The sequence below is a fragment of the Coloeus monedula genome, assembly GCF_965178545.1.
Source record: "Coloeus monedula genome assembly, chromosome: W".
NCBI classification, from domain to species: domain Eukaryota; kingdom Metazoa; phylum Chordata; class Aves; order Passeriformes; family Corvidae; genus Coloeus; species Coloeus monedula.
The window spans coordinates 19,958,981-19,982,468 of NC_138821.1; the positions used below are offsets into that span (position 1 = coordinate 19,958,981).

General features: G+C 39.6%; 1 protein-coding gene across 1 annotated transcript in view; it reads right to left on the reverse strand.

Annotated features, from left to right (window-relative positions):
* The window catches only part of LOC309584624 (guanine nucleotide-binding protein G(q) subunit alpha), a gene marked incomplete at both ends in the record, with an annotated part of 212,661 nt that overhangs the window by 124,734 nt on the left and 64,439 nt on the right, over positions 1 to 23,488 (reverse strand). The window contains one exon of the mRNA XM_082300755.1: positions 10,995 to 11,179. Coding sequence (XP_082156881.1) covers positions 10,995 to 11,179 — 185 coding nt within the window. The remainder of the gene's footprint in view (positions 1 to 10,994; positions 11,180 to 23,488) is intronic.

The following is a 23,488-nucleotide window of genomic DNA, read 5'->3' on the forward strand; positions in this document are numbered from 1 at the left end:
GCCCAAAGCCCCTCTATCACTCCCCTCCTCAACTGAACAGAGGAGAGAAAATATAATGAAAAGCTCATGGATTGAGATAAGGGCAGGCAGAGATCACTCACCAAATACCATCATGGGCAAAACAGACTCAACTTAGGGAAATTAGTTTATTACCAACTAAATCAGAGCAGGATAATGAGAAATAAAACCAAATTTTAAAAACACCTCCCTCCCCCCCACCTCTCCCTCCTTCCTGAGCTTAAGGTTGCTAACAATTTTCTCTATGTCCTCCCCCAGCCTTGTAGGGGGACAGGAAAAGGAGGTTGTGGTCAGTTTGTCACACATTGTTTCTGCTGCTCCTTCTTCCTCAGGGAGAGGACTCCTCACACTCTTCCCCTGCTCCAGCATGGGTCCCTTCCATAGGGTGCAGTCCTTCAGGAACAGGCTGCTCTCAACATGGCTACCCAACAGTTTCACAAGTCCTGCCAACAAACCTGCTCCAGCATGGGCTCCTCTCCACAGGTCCATAGGTGCTGCCAGGACCCTGCTCCAGCACAGGCTTCCCACGCGGTCACAGCCTCCTTTAGGCATCCACCTGCTTCAGTGCGGGTCCCTTCCACGGGGTGCAGTCCTTCAGAAACAGACTGCTCCAGCATGAGTCCTCCACGAGGGTCACAAGTCCTGCCAGCAAATATGCTCCAGTGTGGGCTCCTCTCTCCACAGGTCCTGCAAGGACCCTGCTCCAGCGCAGGCTTCCCACAGGGTTACAGACTCCTTCAAGCATCCACCTGCTCCAGTGTGGGTCTCCTCCACAGGCTGTAGGTGGATCTCTGCTTTCCCATTGACCTCCCTGGGCTGCAGGGGCACAGCTGCCTCACCGTGGTCTTGCACCATGGGCTGCAGGGGACTGTCAGCTCTGGCGCCTGATGTGCTTCCTGCCCCTCCTTCTCCACTGATCTGGGGGTCTGCAGAGTTGTTTCTCTCACATATTCTCACTCCTCTCTCTGGCTGCAGTTGCTGTTGCACAGGTTTTTTTCCCTGCTTAAATATTTTATCCCAGAGGTGGTACTACCATCACTGATGGGCTCGGCCTTGGCCATCAACGGGTTTCTCTTGAAGCTAGCTGGCATTGGCTCTATCAAACATAGGGGAAGCTCCTGGCAGCTTCTCACAAAAGCCACGCCTGTACCTCCCCCCTACCAAAACCTTGCCATGCAAACCCATTACAAGAATAAACTACTGGGCTACCACAAAAATAATTAAACAAACACATTAATAGAAATGAACAGCACAAAAATTTGATTTCAGTTTTGTTCTAAACCTCTTAACAAATGTGAAATGACAGTGTGGCCCTATAAATGGTACAGTTAGAAAAAAAGTTTGCTGTCAGACTTTCCAAAGTCAAGGTGGTGCTTCTTTTCTACAACATACACAGCAAACCCTCTGTAGATTACAAATAGATATAGACTAGGTAAGAAAAATATGACCAAACTAAATCCAATGTCAATAATTTTGATCTCTGTGTTTTCCTTTTTTTGAATAAACAGAATTAAAAACATAAAAATAGTCATGAAGTGGTGCAATTGGCACCCCAAAGACTGTTATGGGATTCACCAAGGTTACACAACTGCAGTGTTAATACCTCTTTACTCCAGGACATGTTTCCATTCTGTCTCCACCCAGTATAAAGTTGCACCAGAGTCCAGAAAGGAAACAAGTGTGCCCAAGACTTCTTTTATGCTCCAGTGACAGTTACTTGACACTATCTGTGCTGTAATTATGCCTCACCTGATGGGGGAGAATTTTAGAGTCTTTGCCAGGAGTCCGAGAGACGAACGGGACTTTCAGCCTTCTCTGCTTTCAGATAGTTGTTTGTTTATTAAGTCTTATCAGAGAAATAGAGCCACTTAACGTGACCCAGACATAGCACAGAGCAGAGAATGCAGGAGAATGCCAAATTATCAAGATTACACAGCCTTTCTAAAGGTAAATTAACCAATGGTCACTAAAAGCGTACATTATTTTTACTTTTCCACCAATGTATAAGAAATCATCTAGTCACATAGACAGGAACTGCGGAATTCTTTATCCAATCATCCCAAACTACTTCTACTGCAGAATATGGAGTAATAGAAGAAGAAGAAGAAGAAGAAGGTCTGGAGAACAACAATCCTCCATTTTGAAGTTTTTTGCTTTTATCTATTTACTATATTAACAAACCCAAATCTTCTAAATTTTTCACCCTGTGACAATCTTACATAATATTTTATCACCTAGTTCACACCAGTGTAGATTCTAATTCTTCCCAGAGGGTAGGCAATTTTCTCCAAGGACGAAGGTCGAAAACAATGTTGTCCAGGGGGTTAGAATCCTTCAAAACAGGCAGAGAAATATTCTCTGCACTCTGGGTTCATACATTACTTTTTTGTATAACCTGTACAATTGACAGCACTTGGTTCTCTGGTCCAAAAAAAAATAGCTGGATAAGGACTGAAGCAAGATGCAAAGAACATATGCACACCCCAAGAGTGCTCATTTATCTGCTTGTACAGCAACAATACATACTGAGTGCATATGTTCTCAAAACAAGGGTCATAGCTTATTAAAGAAAATAAAATCTAAAAATAGAGGAACATTTTCAAACAAACTACTTGTCACATAAGTTACCTTTTGAAAATATTCAAGAAAAACTCCAAATTTGCAAAGCATGTACATGCAATCTATAGCTACACTGTATACAAATTAGCTAACAAGGTTAACTAAAACAAAATAAGCCAAATTTAAACTCTGCCCTATTGGCCACATGAAGAAAAATGCAAAGTCATCAACCTGAAACAAACTTAATTAGCATGAAAATACCTTAATCATAACATTTTATTCACAGTATTACTTACCTCAGCCAAGGCATACATTTCATGAACTCTAATGCACATGAGAATTAGAGAAGTGAAAGAAGGGATTCAAAGCAACTGTCTCAGTTACCCTTCCAACCCAATACTAAGCTCTGTTTTGTCAAACTGAAGACTGTTCACAGAAGCCACTTGCTCATAACAAATCATTTTCTTCTTATCCAATATCTTAGGTCCACCATAATAATAAATAATCTACAGAAACCAGTCAAAATGTATATACTTTTTTTCCAAAATTGAGGCATGCAACAGAGGCTTTGTCATTTGTTTCTGGGAAAGCTTATTGTAAAAACAAAATTAACACCAATAATCATACCTAAGATTTTTCTTTTTTTTTTTTTTTTTTGCCCACCTCCTGTTCCAGAAATAAAATACTGGTCCTTTGTCTCATGCCTCACCTTTAGGTAGTCACCTAAAGTTAGATTTTGTATTCACTTTGTTGTAAGAATGGAGGTACATAGGTCCATATTCTGAAATCAGGTAGGCATGTGATCAGAATTGCATAGTGTGAATATGTTATAAACTCTAATGTTTAGATTTTATACCTACTTTAACCAGGGAGAAAAAAATGCAAGAAAAAATTCAACAATCAAAGTAATTATGGGAATACCTTTATCAGGCAATGCATCCCACTAAATACAAAACTACTAGTACTGCCACCAATAATAAAAAAACCAAACACTTGATTAAAAAAAGGCCTGGTTAATTTCTAATATTTTAAAAAACCCCACAACTAATTTGCTTAACAGTCAGTTTTCTAAACCAAACCTGAACTGTATAATAAGAGGAAGCTTTCTTGTATTTCAGACATTACAACTTTTACCACATAGGAAGTACAAACTAAAAAAGAGAGACCAACGAAATCTTCAGACAAATGGCCCATTTTAGCTGTCAGTTTCTTAATTCATGGCAGTAAATCTTATTTCAAGCGAATCTTGTGAGTTAGTAGAAATGAACAATGAAGACATGAGACTGAAAAGCTTTTAGTAATTTCACAAAACATAAATGGAACATAACTGTATCAGTCAGTTTCCCAAAAAATGTTTACTGGGGGTAGAAAATATTTTCCAAAGTTTCAGAGAATTTAAGACAATATTTCAATCTGAAATTATTTCAAAATTGAATGCTGGATTATGTAAACACAAAATATGTACAAATGAATGAACTAATTAGGAAGTTAACAAATATTTTGCTCTAAGAAAAAATTATATATAATATAAATACCCATATAGCTATTAAACTACTGTTAATAAAGGAAAGAAATCAGAATAATTTCAAGACTGTAACATCTTACTCATTACCTTAAAATAAACTCCAGACCTCTATTACATTCAAAAGCTGCCCTGAGAATATTTCACATTTTTATTGTCAGAATGCATGGTCACATGAATGTTTCTTTTCAGACACTCAATAAGAAAAATAACTGTGGCAAACATATCTAAAGTAAAAGAGAAAGAATACTTATAAAAAAGAAACAATGACAAAAAAAAAGCTAGAAACATCTTGTATAATTATCAACCTTTAACATCTGCACGAGCCATCACAAAATCTACAAGAATCTGTAAGCAAGCATTTTAACCAGCCATTCTCTCTACTAGGAGTAAAATGGTGGAATTGGAAAGGTAAAACATGGACACCACACCCCACACATGTTTTTGTATTTGACTTCTCATTTCCCATTAGAAAAGGGTAGTTAATCACTTAAAATATTATGTTGCAAAAAAGATAAAGTGCTTCTCTTAAAATATAAAAGACGAAATGAAGAAATTTTAATGCACTGAAATTTGAGTTTTCAAATTTATGCCTACAGTATTCTATATCTGGCATATATATTAAATAATCTAGGTCCTATTCATTTCAAAATTAAATGTTAGCACATGCACGAACTTCAATGTGATTAATTCATTTAATTTTGTGGGCTTGCAGCTGTTTTAAAATGTGAACAAAAGATATTCTCAGTTCTTTGAGTGACTCTGCTAACCTATTTTACCTCTGATAGACAATCATTTTTCCTACACTTGGAAAAAATATAATCTAAAAGTCACTTCTGTTGGGATAAAATATGAAATAGTAAAGAAGAATATAATAGATGGAAACAATTTACAAAATCATTGGAGCAATTCAGGCAAATGCAAGAAATTTCAGCTCTAACCAAAAGGTAAACAAAAAAGGGAAGTAAGCAATGACTTAAAAAAAAATTTTTGCTTTAAATGTAATAAAAAATGAAAACAGTAGAGAGTAGGACAATATGGTCACAGGTAAACAGATAAAAACTTTATAAGGTCAAATGTAAAATAAAACTGGAGAGAGGCCATCTAGGCAAGAGAGAAGTGACTGAGGAAGACAGCTAAAAAGAAAAGCAGTTAGGGGGAGACTGAGTTCTGTTTTGGATTGTGTAAGTTCATTCTTTATGAAGCACTGAAGAAAAAAATGTTCATGGCTTTACTGAAGCCCCTAAAGCTCTTTGATGCAAATCCTCATGGCAGGAAATGTAAAGCTATTGGGGAGTCAGTTTTTACCTCATGTCAAGCAAGACTCATGAACGAAAAAAGTAATCTTTAATTTCTTTATCTGAATAGATGTAATTGATTAGAATACTTGAAATCTTACTACACTCTTTTCCATAGTGGCTTGCTCTTAGGTAGTCTATTTCTTGTGGAAAAAAATTGCATCAGTAGCTTCACAGTATTAGAGGCATTTAACTGACTGCAACACTTTTATTTACTGGGTAATTTTTCTTTAGTTTTGTGTGTCTGGAGGAAGACAACTGAGAATACTAGGAGTACTAACTAACATGACTAGTATAAATCCCTTTTTCCTGTAACCTGCTTTTAAGCTCTCTGCTTCAGCTTTGAGACACTGAAGAATACTTTTTACAAAGATGGCACAGTTCAGTTTTTTATTATGTGTATTCCAGACCAATAAGCTATTCTTTAAAAGCATTTCATTTCAACATCCCAAGAATATAATAATTCTTTTTTAAGAAGGCCATAAATCCTTCAGATTCTGCACCATCTGAGAGTCAATGCATCTCACACACAGCTTGCATGCTAATGCTTGGGATTCAATCCTTCGTACTCTGAATATCAGGTAAGGTATATGAGGGAGGTCCTTTTCTCCAACCTATGTGTCTTGGGGTGACGTTATGATGTGTATCCCATATCGCTGCCTATGCCCAGAAATTAATTTTTGTGCCTTTCTATGCCTCTAAACTGAGCCTGAGAGGGGGAAGAGGAAAAAAAACTGAGCAAAACTTTCTCCAAGCAGTTTGCAGCTCGTTCAAGGTCATATAGAGATAGCAGGGGTTTTTTTTCCCCCCCAGCTGCGGCAGGGGAGTGAGGAAGGACCCAGCTTGCTGTTTTGCAGTCAGCTTTTGGCCAGTTTTTTCAGTTTCTCGTTCTCCAGAGAGAGACTGAGAGTTGGACTTTGCTTTTTCTTTCTCTGGAATTCCGGATTTTCTCCCTTTCCTACTGGACTGCTTTCAACCTCAGAGCACATCGGGAGGACTTTCCACCGGGCACAGAGGGCCTGGCCCTGGCCCAAGCCCCAGCTCCGAGGAAACCAAAGGGAGGACTCTAATGCTTTCCCAGGTTTTTTCCTCCACAGTGAAAGATTTTACCATTTAACATTATTTTCCTTTCCCGGGTGTTTGTTAAATAAATAGTTTTATCTTCTTCACTTTCCTTCAAGGAAAATTTATTTTTTCCCGAACCTGGTGGGGGGAGGGGTGGTTGTGCCTTCTCTCAGAGGATATATTTCTAAATTTGGCCAAACCGGAACACTATGTTGTTCACATAACTCTAATGTTTAGACTTTATACCTACTTTAACCAGGGAAAAAAAATGTCATGTGAAATTACTACTTTGTTGTTCAACATGAAATTTCACTGAAGAGATCCAAAACTTTTAAGACTCCACTACTTGAGATGAGAATTTATGTAATTTGACTCCATACCTGATCCTGATATCTTACTTTTGTGTGTGTTTGTTACAGTAGATTACTTCTATGGGGGTGGGGGGGAGTGGGGGTGTGGAGCTATTAACAAAGTAAACTTGGCCTTGAAGACAATTTCAGTAAGATTTTGGAATTTAAAACCATTTTCCCATACCTGCTTATTTTATTTTTTAAACATTTCCTATAGGGAAATAGGCTCAAATAAAGAAACAACTTCAGCAATGGAAACAACTTACAGCAAAATTCTTGGTCTACAATAAGACATCATTTTATGTTTTCGGTCCCTATAGTTTCTTGTAACCTGTTCTATCTTACATTAGGTATCTTGTTATAAATATTTAAGAAGTCTCATGGGAAATCATGGATATGGATTCAAATAACACTTTCTGCCTGATAACCACTGCTGAGTGACATCTTCCTGACAGTCCGTAAGAAGAGGCAACTGTCTTCTGGAAATTACATTGAAAGGGAACAATAATGGGTAAAAGTGGTAGTAGTTCTTTAGTACAGTAGTACATTTTTTTAGTAAAAGTTCTGTAACAACAGGAGAGGAAAAATAAAAAGCCTTCCTTCAGCAATATTAGACATGAAGAAAGATAGAAAAGGAGAAATGGGGGACTACATTACCTGGAGCAATGACTTCTAAGCCACTATGGACAACACTGGGAATGTCAGAAGATAAAAAAATTAAAGTTAATGTTTTAATTCAGAATTTGAAAGGATTGACAGGAACATAAATACACAGGTCAGATTTCTAAAAATACAATTAAAATATTTTAAAATAAATATAAGATTTTTTAAAATTGAATTTGAATATCAATGGTTGCATGAGTTACTATTGTACATTCACAAAAACTTTGTAGACAGGCAATTTTGAGAATTGCTCAAGTCCATTTCTGTAAAAAAACAGGACAGAGAAACCCCACCTAAGGCTTTTCAGTATTTTATAAACTGCTTCTTCAAAATTCAAGATGCATATAAAAAATTAAAAATTTCTGGTTAAAAAAAAATGGAAACACAGTAACAGTTTACTCAAATGGAAACTAAAACCCCAGTCCATAAGCAACCATTTCCTGTGTCACATCCCTAAGAGATAACCCTCACCTATTATCTTAAACCTCAGTAGAGCTCATATTCTGAAATTGACAAGACAAAAAAGTGTGATGAAAAGTGATGAAGTATGATACAGTGCCTTACCATCAGTTTTGAGACATTACAATGTAAACGGTAATGTTTACATTTCTCAATTTACTTTCACTATTCTGATAATAAATATTTCAAAGTTCCTAGATTATTATAATATAGGACAATGAATTTCAGACTCTGCCTCTTTAATTATATCCGTGACTATGAAGCCAACACAGCACTAGAAGAACTAACTTCCTTAACTTACAACATGCCTCTTCCTACACTGATATTAAAATAATCCAGCCTGGATGTCATTTTTTTACACTGTACAAACATCACAACTGTCTACTTAACTGGACTTTTTGAATTTGATACGTGTCACTTCACTCTTTTCTTTAGGCTCAGCCACACAAACATCAGCTTGAGCTGTAGTTTTCTAAGCTATTGTGCAAGACAAGTACTGTGCTAAAAATATGCTGTTACTCGAACTTTGAGATATTCTCTAGAGACCAAATTTTTTGATATGAGATTCAATTTTTTTTTGTTTTTTAGGTTGCAAGGCTAATAAATTTACTTTCTCAATGGAGAAAAAAAGGCGGGAGGAGGAGAGATAAGTTTGCATTTTTAATTTCCTTGAATTAAAAAAATCCCCAAGTTTTTGAAGGAATTGCATCTAGTGAAGGAGGTGAGTGCAAAGATAGACTCACTTACTTTAAGTCAAGTTATTTTTATATTGAGAAATGAACAGCTCTAATTAGAAAGGTCTGGCCACACATATACAGCTATGATACATCTAATTCACTACAACTATATAAAAACAGCCTATAAAATTCAACATTCAATTTGAACAATAACTGTAGAATATATACTTTGCAGTATAATACAAGAATAATTTACTGATTTATGATTAGGACTTTCATATACAACAGCAAAATGACCGTCAGTACCGATTCTGAAAAAAAAAGTGCGCTTCACAATGAACTAAGTTTTCAAGTCACCTTGTTAGGAAATTCAGTGCTTTATGTACAGCAAAAACATGGAGCTGAAATACACATGCAAATTTCCTTTTTAATACTAGTTATACCAGTTATACATTTGATTTTAAATGGAAAATTTCTGAATGGAACAAAAATTGAAAGAAGTCAGGTTAATCAAAGATAAACCTTACAAAATGCTTTAAATGTATTTTCTTTCTAAGTTTCAATGATGTCATCACTTTCAAAAGAATTTGCTTATTCTAAGGCCTTGTATCAAAAGTTTTATTTCATAATATACTTACACACACGAAGATATTCCCACCTATTTTTCCAATATTTTTTTTTCCTCCACATAATATTGATGGAAAACCTTAAGTAGTACTGGTACAAACCAGAAAAATTACTTAACTGCTTTGCCCAGAACATAAGCTGTGAGGAAAGGAAAAAAGATAATTAAAGTCACAGGCAAACAGCAGTCTGCCCTCTACCCTCTTGCTATGACAAACCCTGCAAACATCTTGATAAGAACAGCACCTGTGTTGTCAGAGCAGTGCAAAGGGCAGAGAACTAGAGGCACGACTGGAAGAAGCCCTTTTCTTCTAAACTTTAGGTAGAATATAATTTGTGATTGTATTGGGTTGACCCTGAGTTGATGGACAGTCTTTAAGACCAATTACGCTTCTCACAATTTACATATTTAAACCGCACAGAAAGGCTGGACTTCCCCTTTGGTCGGAGCTCGCTTGCTGGGAGGTGGGGGCTCCGGAGCCTCCCGGCCCCGCCGGGCCAGGCCGGGGCCACTGCCCCTTTCCCCCTTTCCCAACGCTGCGGCACGGACCCTGGGTGGCTGGGGGGGACTATCCCAGAGCCACAGGCAGCTAAAACCAGCCATGGACTGCTCACAGCTAAAACCAGCCATGGACTGCTCACAGCTAAACCCATCCAGCGCGGCTTCTGGGGACCGGCGGGTCCCTCTCCTCGCCATGCGGAGCCGGCGGAGTCAACGGGAGCCGGCAGAGCCTCCTGTCTGCAGCCAGCACACTTCGTGCTGAACTGAAGAAGACACCACGCAGCCAGCAGCACAAAGGGAGCGAGGCTTTCCCCACCGTAAAGCCCGAACAAAAACACCCTTCAACATGGCGGCGTCAGAGTCAGAGAGAAAGAGAAGTGAGTCACGTGGGACGGAGCTGGAAATGGCGACGGGAGAAAAGAGGGCGGTGCCGCGATTCTGGCGCGCAGCTTAAAAGAAACCTTCTTGCATGCCGTGGTAAGAAACTGTAATACCACAAACTGTTTGTCTCTTTAATCCATTTGAAGAACATGGGGGGATGGAGTATCTTCGTGTGCCTGTGAAGATTGTGAAGAATGCCGATGCCAGGCTTTATAGTAGTAAGAGGCTGTTAGAGACTTGTGGCAAAGAAGAGCCTTTGTGTGCAGGCCAAAAGAACTTATCCTTAAAAAAGATGAATAACCCCATGTGATGGCCCATGTTTTGCAGTGTGAAGGAACTGTGAGATTTTTCATGGGAGAGATGTTCTACACACAGCAGATTGTTTGTTTCCGGGCGGATCTGCTGTTAGTGGCAGTTTGGGAACCACGTGCAACTGAAGGAAAAACCCTTTTTTCCCTTAAGCATAAGAGAGAGACTTTTCAAGAACTGGAACACTGACTAACAACCCATGTTCTGTTATCCCTTGTGTGAGCTAGGTAAAAGGAGAGAAGTGCTGGCTGGAGGGGGGGGGGGGATTTGTTTTTGTTTTGTTATTGTCTCTTTACTTTTAATTTTATTAGTAATAAAACTCTTTCATTGTACTGCAACTGTTTAAGGTTTGTGCCTGCTTTGCTTTTCTCCTAATTCTTATCTCACAGAAGGAAAACAAGTAAGTAATGAATATTTTGAACCAAAACCACTACATTTAATTGGTGTTTTCTGCCCAGTTTCGAACTCAACCCGCTACAGTGATTTATAATTTTTAGAAACCTTCAGTACATTTCCTAAAGATAGAAGAGGAAAAATTTCAGCTATGGAAATAAACAAAAATCTCACCTTATTATGGTCGTACTTGTATGGGATTTTGAGGGTATCCATGGCTCTGATCATGGCCTGCATTGCTGTAAATATATTCTGGTACACCAATTTTGTAAAGCCCCTTTTGTCTTCATCAGAGTAACCTGATCCATGAATGATTCTCATCTGTTTGATGAATGTGCTTTTGCCACTCTCTCCTGTGCCTGCAAGACAAATAAGAATATACTTCAGCCAATGGACACAAACATGACTTTTCTGCACAAAGTGGGCAGCTTGTTCAGTGCAGGGCAGAACACTGTCAAGTGGTTATGGTGCTTGCAAGGTGCTTGCTACAGGGATCAGTTCAATATAAAGACAGCAGTAACACAATAACAACTGAAGCAACATTGAATTAAAACTTTTATTTTGAAGACAAAATAGAAGCAGAAAAAAATAGCAATGAGTTAATAACTAAAATAAAATATACTCTCCAAAAAAATCTAGAATACACCACTGTGTATTTAAAATTATAAGCATAAATTTCCATTCCCAAAGATATAGTTCTCAACTATAGGGAATTACTATGAGATGTTCTATCACAAAAAATCATAGAGTAAGAACAAAAATCAGCTTGCATGGCCAACTTTCAGAACATTATGGTAAGCATCAATATACAACCAATACATAAATTTGTTAGAAAACCAAATAATATAACAATTAGAGTTGTGAAAACTTCAACCTCACAAATATATAAAATCAGCTTTAAGTAAAATTTGGCTCGTATTTGTTAATGGAGAGTCATTACTTCCTTTAAATTTCTTTGTGTCTTTGTACTTTACACGAAGCATAAATAACTAATAAATTAATATTCTGCATGTTTAATAATTTAAAGTTAAGATTTGCTTGTTTTGAATTTTGCACAAAATATATCAGCATTTTTTCCTTTGGCAAAATTCAGTCTCTCTGTGATTAGCAGAGCTTCCCTAAGCAAGCAAATCATATGAATACTTTATAAGAAGGAATTGAAATTTAAAAGAGTTGCACAGCCATATGAATGCTGTATGTTCACCTATTTAGCTCCCTAAGAAATGCAATGCATTTTAATGCATGCAATACTTAGCCTTTCAGCCTAGATTTTATTTTGATCATTTTTATAAAGCTTTCAGGCCTTATGATATAATATTTGGCTCCCAGGACAAAGAAAGCCTTATGCTTTACATGATGTTTCAGGTGTCTCAGAGTAGTGTATTCCACAAGCAGTGCAATGCAAGGTTAAAGCATGATTCTGTGCTTGCAACTCTTAAGTCTTTCAGGTAGTACACCTCAAAATCAAACCTTGAAGTCTCTACAAGATTTTGTCTTTACTGTGTGTGACTGTTAATTCAACTCCTGCCTAAATTTTTGCCTATCACAGCTCATGCTAAGGCCTGATGTATGCTAGGAGCAGTGCCATTAGGTCAGTCAAGCACTATGTAGTCAGGACAGGTAGCCAAAAAAAGCTAAAGGACCATTATAAAACCATTATCACCTGCAAATTGTTGTTTGAAATGATGCCTTAGGTTTTAACTTTTATATTTTTCAAATCCTGTACTGCTTAGTGTGTAACTCTGAAGTTTCTTGTAGCCTGTTAATTTCTGCTCTCTCGTGCTAGGTAGACATAACAAAGCCTCTCCAGGCCTGCTCTCCAAGGACACCCAGACTGTCCTAGACCCAAAAAGTATAAACCAAAGAGCCTCTAAGGGGGCAAGCGGAGGGGAAATTGCATCATTAAACTGAAGCTTTAATTAGAGAATTAACCCTGATATGCAAATGAACCAAACCTATAAAAGTGTGAAGAACTCGTGACCTGTCGTCTATCTTGGGATCCATCTTGGCAATAGCCTCTGGCTCCCCAGGGGGTACCTTTGAAGGCCTTTCAAATAAATACCTACTTTTATTCTCTTACTCCTGTCTAGTCTCTGTTTCTAGGAGGCCTCTTAAGGCATCACCAGGAGCTGCTATCTTGTTTGGCAGTCCTGTCAGAACGTGCTAAATTGTGGAAATGGTATAGACCAAATCTCCAAGCTGAAGAGTATAGAACATCAGCTTACCCAAAAAACTTTTGAAGTAGATCCAACAGCAGTTGGACTGCTGAGGCTTTCATGCTTCCTGGTGTGATACAGGAGATGCCTGCACCGTGATGGAAGAGGAAGGATGAGCATTGTCACTGTCGGCTAGGTAACTAATTCTTTTCTTTTCCTAATAGGTGCGTTACCAGATGATAAATGGCCTACACCTGGTGAGCTAACACAATGCTTCTTCTCCAAAACTACTGGCCTATGGAAACTGCACAATGCCCATTGTGTAAGAAGGAGAACTGGAAGTTTACCAGCCTCAGTGTCCTGCCAACTCAGCCAGGTCACCTGGAACGTTGGGGTCTATGACCACCAGGGACCACCAGAAAGACCCCAGGACAGAAGAGGGGAAATATGTTCATGAATTCGGGGAAATGATTATCATATGTATGTTTAGTACAGGACAATCAATGAATATGTATGCAAAATACAGTATATAAACAGAAACTTTCCTGTACTCAGCATGCATGGCTTTGGGAGGAGCTATCCCCCCATGCATCTGGCCAAATAAAGAATGCCTACTTCTTAATGCTATGCTGGTGTTAAGGAGTTTTTATTTTATCAAATTTTTGGTAACAGTTTTGGTGACCCAGATGGGATGGACTCTTGAATTTCAACAGATCTGAGGGATCACAGGACATCCAGCTGGCACTAAGGGATTCCTGGGGAGAACCTTCAATCCCTGGTCTGAAGGAAATTGGAGCAAGACCCCTGGTAAGATAAAGGCATTCTTTACTCTAAAGGTGTTAACTGTTAGCCTACCTGTAAGGCGCAGCAAGCTATGCAGGGTTTGGTTTAAAGGTACCTAAGATGAGAAAAGGGAAGGGTTAGAGTCCCTTCTAAGGAGCTCCTAAACAGTAATTTGTTATAATGGAAAACAAAACCTCAAAAGGGGTATCACAGGTGTCACTGCTGGGATGTATCTTGAAACGTTGGAAACAAATTGGGGGTGATCCCCTCACACGTGAAAAACTTATAAAATTTTGTAATCAATGGTGGCCACTTGACACACTGGAAGATCAAGAAAAGTGGCCTGAGGATGGAACCTTACAGTATAACACCATATTGCAATTAATGTTGTTTTGTAGAAGGGAAAATAAGTGGGATGAAGTTCCTTATGTTGACTTGTTTTTCACCCTAAGAAATCATCCGGAGTGGCAAAAGAAATGTGGGAGGACCCTGCAAGATCCATTAATTTTAGCCCTTGAAAAGGAAAAGAATGGCAAAGGGTTGAAAAGGTGGTGTTCTGTGTGCAGCCTAGGGCAGAGGTGCTTAAAGTGTGGAAGAGAGGATGAGGATGATTTAGAGCTGATGGTTGCTCTGAAGCAAAGAGCGGGTGGGGTGAATGATGAATTGGTGGGGAATGCAGCTAGACGCATAGGTAGGTCATGAGAGAGTGGACTGGAATGGAGAGAACGCTTTAGGGGATCGCTTTAGGGGATGGGAGGATTTTAGCCTGATTGTGAGACACCCTAGAAGGTGGAAAAGAGATGTTGGGGGGAATGCTGGGGAATTCTGGTGGCTCCCCTCAGGCAGGTGGTTGGGAATCATGGTCCAGTAACAGTAAAGACCCCATTTTAAATTGTGGTTTTAATGTCATGGAAAAAGGCAGCAGGAGTTTATAGAGAGGATCCAGATAGAGTTGCTAAAGTATTCAAAACCATAATTAGGACTCAGGATCCTGACTGGAATGATATACAAGTGATGTTGGATACGTTGTTGGATAGCACAGAAAAAAGGATGGTGTTGACCATGGCCAGAAACCAGGTGGAGGGGGCACATGCTAATGGAGACTCAGAAGGAGCTGTAGATAAGAATTTTCCTTTAACAGATCCAAGGTGGAACCCTAATTTACCGGGGCTCCAAGATCGTTTAACAAGATATCAGAGATGGATATTGTTTGGTGTAAAGCATGCTATACCGAAAGCCATGTACTGGTCAAAACTGTATGAGGTAAAGCAGGACAGTACTGAATACCCCACAGCTTTCATGAAACAACTGAAGGTGACTGCCAGAAAATATACTAATCTGGATCCTGAGAATCCAGGAGACTGTACAGTTAGCAACTACCTTTATTGGGCAGTCTGCCCTTGATATTAGAAAGAAACTCCAGAAACTGGAAGGAGAGGAGTCCTGTGACTTAGGAAAATTGTTAGATGAAGTGTGGAAAGCATATCACAACAGGGATAGGGAAAAAGAACTATGGCAGGCTAGAAGAGAAAACAAGAGACATGACAAACTGCTTGTGACTCTGGGGGTGGCTAAGGGACCTGTGGAGGGTACTAAGGGACCAGCCAAGAGGGGAGGTCAGGTGGGAGGAACAAGGGGAAGGGGAGGTGGGAGGCTCCCACCGTTTCCCTGACAACGGTTAGGGGAAAACCAGTGTGCAATCTGCAAGGAAAAGGGGCATTGGAAGCTTTAAGAGCCTGGTAATAAGAGAAAGGCTTCAAAAAGTGCTCCGTCATTATGACTACTTATCATAATCACTTTTGAACACCTGAAAACTACGTGCGGTATGGGCCGTGAGTAGCCCACCTTCAGGCCCATAAAAAGGAAGGCAAAACTGGTGCAAAATGTGGAGGGGAAAGCAAGGGACAGAATCCCTGACCTTTGCCTTTCCTCTGCCCCCCACTACCACCGCCTGCCACGAGACACCCTGATGCCTCTGGGAGCTGACGCCACCCACCTAGGGAGAACCCCCCAATCCTGCACCCCTGGACCGAAATCCCGAGTGAGTTGTGAAACCCCTACCCCTGATCCTGCGTCCCGTGGCAAGAGCACCGCAAGTGGACCGAAGTTCAGCTGCAGCAACTGGGCACCGCGCCTGCATCTGGGAGGACGGGCCACCGCATTCCAGCCAAACTGCTCCAGAGATAGGAGAAGGCATATAAGATGCTTCAAACAGCAGAAAAAAAAGAGCAAAACTGCTCTGCTCCCCCCACCCCATCTCAGCAGCAACAAAAGTAGCACAGTGTGGTGGTGACCTATCCTATGCTTTTTAAAGTAACCTTGGCTTTTTCTAACTTTTCTCTTTTTTTCTCTTTGCCTCTCTTACTATTAAATAAAAATATATGGATTTTTTGGCACTAACATCTAATCTCATTTGGTTTTAATCTCGTTTTTGGGAATACTTTGAACCTTCAAAGTTCTTTCCATTTTATACACAGAGACTTAGCTTTCTTTGCTCTTCTGGGGTTAAACTGGATTGTAACAGAAGCAAGAATGCCCACAGGCTGGAAAGCTGGACCTGGTCTTACAGGCTGTTACATTAGAAGATGAAGATTGAAGGGGACCGGGGAATTCTACCCCAGCTGAACCCCTGGTTACATTGAGGCTGGGGAAAGAAGAAGTGGAATTTTTGATGGACACCGGAACAACTTATTCTGTATAGAATACATGCAAAGGGAAACTTAGTAGGAATGTGGTACATGTAAATTGGTGCTACATGGAAAAGCAAAACTCGGTCCTTTTTACAACCCATGAAATTTAAATTAGGAAAGAATTGGATTACTCACCAGTTTCTATATAAGCCTAAATTCCCAGTCCCCTTGCTGGGAGAGATTTATTGGGAAAACTGGATGCTCAAATAATTTTTCAGGATGGGGAAATACAAATTTAAATACCAGAATCAAAAGCCATTGAGGCAAGGATTTTTATGTTACAGGAGTCAAATGAATTGGGAAAAATACCAGAGGAGGTAGAGAATGCTGTGACCCTGTTGGTATGGGCCACTGAAATGCCTGGACAATCAAAAGTGGCCAAACCAGTGAGAATTACTCTCAAACCTGAAGCTAAACTGGTAAGGCAAAAATAATATCCTATTAATTGGGAGACAAGGAAGGGGCTGGAAAAACTTACAGAAAAATTTTTTAGAATATGGGTTATTGAAGGAATGTGAATCAGAATATAACACACCAATATTACCAATTAAAAAGCAAAATGGGGAATATAGGTTAGTGCAAGATTTAAGGGCCATTAATAAAATAATACCAGATATTCATCCAGTAGTAGCTAATCCGTACACACTTTTGGCAGAACTAAAAGGGGAATATAAATGGTTTACAGTGATTGATCTTAAGGATGACTTTTTCTGCATAGCCTTGGAGGAAAATAGTCAAGCAATAATTTGCTTTTGAATATGAAAGTCCCACCTCTGGACGCAAAGTTCAGTTAACCTGGACCGTCCTACTGCAGGGATTTAAAAATAGTCCAACAATATTTGGAAATCAACTAGCAAAAGAATTAGAACAATGGAAGAAAAATAACACTGGAGGAGCAGTTTTACAGTATGTGGACGACATTCTGCTGGCAGCGGAGACCCAAAACCAATGCCTACAAATGACCATAAGTCTGTTGAACTTTCTGGGACAGAATGGTTACAGAGTAACTAAAAGAAAAGCTCAAATAGGAAAGACAACTGTGAACTATTTGGGCTTCGAGATCACTCAAGGGTAGAAAATTCTTGGCCTTGACAAAAAGGAAGCAATCTGCCAAACTCCAGAACCTGGGAATATACGAGAATTACTAGGCTTTCTGGGAGTGGTCGGATGGTGCCAGTTGTGGATATTAAACTATGGACTTCTAGTGAAGCCCCTCTATGAATCCCTAAAAGAAACAGAGAAAGGACAATTGGTGTGGACTCCTGAGTGCCAAACTGCCTTCCAAAAACTGAAAAAGGCATTAATGACAGCACCTGCATTACGGCTTCCTGACTTAACCAAGCCCTTTGAACTGTTTGTACATGAGAGGCAACATTTAGCCCTGGGGTCCTGATACAGAAGCTGGGAACCTGGAAGAGACCTGTGGGCTATTTCTCCAAACAACTGGACAACGTGAGCAAAGGATGGCCAGGATGCTTGCGAGCGGTCACTGCAACTGTTCTACTGATCCAAGAGGTCAGGAAGCTCACGACTGGACAACACATAACTGTTTTTGTCCCTTACATGGTGATATCCGTATTAGAGTAAAAGGCGGGGGGGGGGGATATTGGCTATCCCCCAGCAGGATGCTCAAATACCAAGTTGCGCTTTTGGAACAGGATGATGTGGAATTGAAGACGACACCAGCCACGAATCCAATCATGTTCCTTGATCCAAAGGCAGTGGATGAGGGAGCCCTGGCACATCATTGTCTCCAAACTATCGAACAGGTATATTTCAGCAGAACTGATTTGCAAGACGATCCAATAGAGAATCCTGATTTAGAATTATTCACAGATGGGAGCAGTTTCGTGAAGGATGGAAAACGGATGCCAGGATACAGTGGTAACCACTGCTGAAGTATTGGAAGCTCTATCTTTACCAATTAACACATCAGCACAAAAGGCAGAAATAACAGCACTAAAACAAGCTTTGAATTTGGCAGTGGGCAAAAGGGTGAATATTTGGACTGATTCTAGGTATGCATTTGGTGTAATTCATGCCCAAGGAGCTATATGGAAGGAAAGGGAACTGCTATCAGCTCAAGGATCAGCCATTAAACACAAAGAAGAAATTTTACAACTTTTGGAAGAAATTTAAAAACCAAAAGAGGTGGCAGTGATGCATTGCAAAGCACATCAACCTGGGCAAGCTAATGTTATTGTGGGAAACCAATTGGCAGATAAAGCAGCTTGAGGAGTAGCTGAAAATGGCATCCTAGCGTTAATACCACAAAGACAAACTGAAATATCTGAATTTAAGCCTAATTATGACAGTGCGGATCAGTGCTTAGCAAACACATTAAAAGCCACTGAGAATCAGAAGCGATGGTGGGTAACAGACAGCCAACAGGTTATAGTTCCAACTTCTGTAATGAGGAAAATAATGGAAAAAGAACACAACAAAACCCATCAGGGAATTGAGTCCATGATATCTAGTCTCCAAAGCTCTGTACTCAGCGTAGGAATAACTGAAATAACAAAATCAATCCTAGTGAAATGTCCAATTTGTTTAAAAAACAATCCCATATATAGGAAGAGGCCACCTCCTGGAACAACTAAACAGGGAAATTCACCTGGAGATTACTGGCAAATAGATTTCTCTGAATTACCCAGACAAAATGGGTACAGGTATCTTTTGGAATTGGTAGATGCTTTTTCCAGATGGCCAGAAGCCTTTCCCTGTCACACCAATAAAGCTAGGGAAGTGGTAAAAATCATGCTTAAAGAAATCATACTGAGATTTGGGGTACCACTTGGGATGTCCTCAGAGGTCCACATTTTATAGCAGATGTGGTGCAACAGCTGAGCAGAATTCTAGGCATAAAATGGGACTTACACACACCTTGGCGACCACAATGAAGTGGGAAAGCGGAAAGGATGAATCAGACTTTGAAACGACAAATTAGCAAAATGTGTCAAGAAACTTCCTTAAAATGGCCACAGGCCCTCCCTCTGACTCTTTTGTGAGTCAGAATTCAGCCAAGGTCAAAAACCAAAGTAAGTCTCTATGAATTGCTGTATGGACAGCCATATCAAACACCATCCATTCCTGGAGAAATACATTCAAAGGGAGAAACAGATTTAAATCTATACTTAATTTCTTTAGGAAAAACTCATGCTGAACTCCATCGGTTTATAACCCTATTGGGACCAGTTGCTGTGGATGCACCTGTTCACCCATACCAACCTGGGGACTTCATACATGTAAAGACCTGGAACTCTGAACCCTTGAAAGAAAAGTGGAAAGGACTCTTTGAAGTCCTCCTGGTAACCTACACGGCACTTAAGGTGGAAGGAATCAAACCCTGGGTCCATCACATGTGAGTAAAACAATCAACCACACATTAAACACAGCAGAAACAAGATTAATTAACACCATGGAAGGGTTTTTTTGTATATAAATCCTATTGTTTTATGTATATGATATGATTTTCTAGGGGGATATTATTTATTGGATCTAAATGAAGATGATAAATAATTGCATATTTATAATAATAATAGAAACTATGTTAATCTCTGGGAAGAGAAATGTGATCTTAAAGCTAGTGCAAGATTTTGGCAGATTACAGAATGTAACCGCTATAACAGCTTGTTTGCCAACACCAACCTCCACAGAAAATCCAGTTCCATGGGGAGCTTTAGTCAGCAATTTGACAAAAATTTGGGAACACATGGAAAGGAAATAGCACCCATGCAAATTGGACAGGGATGGAAGGAGAATATTCCTTACAATGGACACGTAAGAATGATACTGTTGAGAATTGTGATATCTCAAAACCAGATCTGGAAATAACCTCAGGAAATATTTATCGGCAGACAGACTGCACTAATACCCCTTGGGGATGTCAAATACTGGAAATATGGAACAGCCCTCAAACGGGACAATGGGAATATATTCAGCCAGTTCAGTGGGTTCTGGACTGAGAAGGGAATCCAGGCCTCCCAGAAGACCCCTTACAGGTCAGTATAAAATATTCTGATTTAATAAGGTCAAGGCAAAAGAATCCAAAGATATAAGACTTTAGCTGCACCAAGGGAAATTTAGGTTGGATGTTAGGAAAAAGTTTTTTACTGAAGGAGTGATAAAGTTCTGGAATTGTCTGCCCAGGGAGGTGGTCAAGTCACCATCCCTGGATGTGTTTAAAAAAAGATTGGATGTGGCACTCAGTGCCATGGTTTAGTTGAGGTGGTGTTAGGGCATGGATTGGACTAGGTGATCTTGAAGGTCTCTTCCAACCTGGTGATTCTGTGATTCTGTGAAGAAAAGCGGAATTGCACTCAGGTATACACTTGTACCAGTAGGGATCCTGAGATACAGCGACTCATGACTGTGGCTCAAGCTCTAAGGTTAGGATGTGTTTGTAGAAATTATTCTACCTTTCTTAATGACACCTGGTCTCACCTAACAAATAACAAGACTTGGAGAGAGATAGACTGTCAGCAGGACACAGTAAAATCATTAGGACCCACAGTATGGGTGGGAAGTAATGGAATCTGGACCACACATTTGGCCTTGGGAGAATCAAGAGTGCAATGGACACTGGGAATATTAACATTATGTCCCTTGTGGAAGGACTCACCAGTGGGAACCCAACTATGGGGAAAAGTTAAACGTGATGAGACTTGTGTCGCAGCGGGGATTACTGCAACAAGTATATCTCAAACCAGGAGTCCCGTGGAAACGAAGTATATATGGACAGATTCGTGGTAGATATTTCAGAGATGTTTATTTCTCCAGCCGCATGGCCGGGGCTCAGCTCAGGAACTCTGCAGTCACGGGACCCGAGGGTCCTTGGCATTATCAGGGAACCCAAACCAACCAATGGGGAATGAAGCTGAGCAGGGGCAGGGAAACCCCATGTCTCCCCCCCAGGGCCCCTCTCCCAGGGCTCCATGGCAGGGGGGAAGGGACCCCAACAACTTGGAAACACCCCAGTACAGGAATCATAGTGGGATGGACTTTAGAATCCATCTTCACAAATATCTACCTTCAGAAACAGACTAACCATACACAATTTTTGGTAACAGGTGCACCATATTAAGAGTTATGGGCTATAAGTTATGAAACCTTATGACTTCAATGGTGAATAAGTGAATTCACATGATAGTCTGTGCAAAAGGAGATTGAGCCTGTTTGTTGTATTTCTTATTGAGACCATGATAAAAAGTTTAAATCACAGAGTATGTCATCCTGAAAATTTGAGATCCAAAGAGACTGTGACACTGTGGACTTTGTTTTGAAACCTTCAGCCCTACCTCCCATGTGTATAAACCAAACACAAGTCTTCCTTACACACACATTCCCACAAAATCAAGCATAATGTTATATACAGGCCTATTTTAATTTTTTTGTGGAAACACAAATGGTTATTGCTGCAATGAAACTTCTCCAGAGTTGAAAGGTTAGACCAAACCTGCTTCCACAATCAGCCTTCACTATGATCCCCAGACTGTGATGTGATCAAGAGCAAAGCACCAAATACACAGATCATCTCTGCAGGGCATTAACTGACCACCAGGATGTTATCTACCAGAGTGGAGAGAACATGTCTTTTTTTTAAGAGCTTATAAAATTACAGACCTAGGCAATGTAAAACTACTGCATACTAAAAACTAAATCTTTCAGGCTACCCGCAGATCTCAGTTTTTCCCCTTCTTCTGAAACCTACCCAATAGAGTCATGTTCTTATATATATGAAGTGAAATAATGCACCATATCACACATTGCTTTAATAATTCTGTAATATTTTCCTTTTTTTTCCTACAAGATATGTCACACATTTAGTACAAGAGTCTGTTCAATATGAACCCATAAAGCACAGAATAGTATATGGTATGCATTTTTGACAGGATTAACTCTTATTAAAAACTTTGCTTTAACTAACACATTAAAAAGTCATTTGCACCAAATCTCTCTGATAGGAGAAATGGGTGTTAATGTCTGCACAAACTACTAGATCTGAAAGAACCAATCAGGTTCTGGAAGAATGGGTGTGGGAGTCTTCACGAACATCAAGCCGCACAAGTTTGTTGCAGAACCCAGCACAGTCAGAACTTCTGCACTTTAGGAGAAAATGCTCAGGCTTAATGGACTTATGAATATTAACTTCTTTGCCCAGGGTGTGCTTAAAGCTAATTTTAAGGGTCATACAATGCATGATGAAGGGGGGATACATGTTAAAGGGAGAATATGTAGTAGACAGTCCCGGAAGTCTGTACCTTCCTAGTACTGCAGCCAATGGGGAAAGGAGGAGGGCAACATGCAGTCGGGAGTTTAGGATAAAAGGAGGCTGCATCCTCCAAAAACTTGAGAGAGACCCCATGAGGGTATGGCCTTGTGGACTCTTTCCCTTTATTCGAATAAAGTTGATTCTTGCAGGACTCCTCTGTCTCCTTTGTGGACACTGGTCTTTCACAGCGTGATTTTCCACATATCTCTAAATCATTGGAATACAAAGTAACTTCCATTTTTGGTCAAAATATTGCTTCTTTAAGAGGAAATCCATATTCCTCCAAAAAAATCATAAAATACAAATTTAGCTACTGAGATGGTAAGAACATGTTTGTATTATCTACTCTGTTTTAAAATAAAATAAAACTTGAAGCTTTTAATTATTTACTGGGAGTTTAGGTAGCAATTAAAATCATACACAATTGGAAAGAAAACATGCCGATAAAGCCATCTGCACTATATTAGAGCAAACAGTACTTCATATTATTTACTCTTTGTGAGTCTATAAAAATTACAATATATAGACGAACAAAATTTTAAAAATTCGCAAAAATAAAACTGAAGGAGTCTATATCTTATTCAGCTTTCTGATTCTTTAATTGGGTGGCACTGTACTAAGGCTTTGTCAGCCTAAGGCTGATAATAAACTCTATTTGGAGATCTAAAGGTATACTAAATTTTGCAAAGATTGTGATGCAATGGTGCTGAATTAAAACTATTTTTACTCCTCTCTTCAGCTTTTCTAGAAGTCTGTAAGGGAACAGTC